Consider the following 1,017-nt stretch of genomic DNA (forward strand, 5'->3'; position numbering starts at 1 on the left):
TTCGTTGCACGGCGTGCCTGTTTCCATTATATCAGATAGAGGCCCTCAGTTTACATTACATTTTTGGAGAGCCATATAGAGTGAGTTGGGGGACCCGGGTAGAGCTTAGCATAGCATTCCATCCACGGACCGACGGCCAGTCGGAGCGAACAGTTCAAATCCTAGAGGACATGCTTAGGGCATGTGTGATTAACTTTGGATCATAGTGGGATCAGTTCTTGCCTTTGACCAAGTTTGCTTGCAATAATAGTTATCAGGCCAGCATCAAGATGGCTCCATTTGAGGCATTATATAGTTGGCGATGTCGTTCTCCCATCGGATGGTTTGAGCTCGGCGAGGCTATGTTATATGGTACAAGCTTGGTGAAGGATGCCCTAGAAAAGGTAAAGTTGATCCAGGAGCGACTTCGAACAACACAGTCCAGACAGAAGAGTTATGTGGATCAGAAGGCACGTGATGTATCATTTATGGTCAGCGAGAAGTTTCTCTTGAAAGTCTCACCGATGAAAGGTATTATGAGATTCGAGAAGAAGGGCAAGTTGAGCCCCTGGTTTATAAGCCCATTTGACATGTTGAGGCGAGTTGGGGAGGTTGCTTATGAGCTTGCTTTACCTCCTTGCCTATCAGGAGTTCATCCTGTATTTCACATGTTTATGCTCTGGAGGTATCACGCCAACTTGTCACACGTGTTAGACTTCAGCACTATTCAGCTAGATGAGAGCCTAGGTTATGAGGAGGAGCCAGTAGCCATTGTTGCTAGACAGGATCGCCAGTTGAGGTCCAAGAGGATTCCCGTGGTAAAGGTTCAGTAGAGGGGCCAACCAGTCAATGAGGCAACCTGGGAGTCCGAAGAGGACATGCATAGCATATATCACACTTATTCAGCACTTCAGGTATCAATGTAAACCCATTTGAGGACGAACGTTTATTTAGGAGGTGGAGAATGTAATGACCCGACCGATCGTTTTGCTTTCTAGAACCCTGTACCCCTAAATAAGACCTCTCGTACTTGCTTTT

The 1,017-nt window shown here is 46.4% G+C and overlaps 1 protein-coding gene across 1 annotated transcript; it reads left to right on the forward strand.

Annotated features, from left to right (window-relative positions):
- Positions 1-269: 269 nt before the first annotated feature.
- LOC138868527 (uncharacterized) lies at positions 270-812 on the forward strand. The gene has a single exon (XM_070146082.1). It carries the CDS (start codon positions 270-272, stop codon positions 810-812), a length of 543 nt encoding a protein of 180 aa, XP_070002183.1.
- Positions 813-1,017: the final 205 nt, after the last annotated feature.

The sequence above is a fragment of the Nicotiana sylvestris genome, chromosome 5 (genome assembly GCF_000393655.2).
Source record: "Nicotiana sylvestris chromosome 5, ASM39365v2, whole genome shotgun sequence".
In the NCBI taxonomy this organism is placed as follows: domain Eukaryota; kingdom Viridiplantae; phylum Streptophyta; class Magnoliopsida; order Solanales; family Solanaceae; genus Nicotiana; species Nicotiana sylvestris.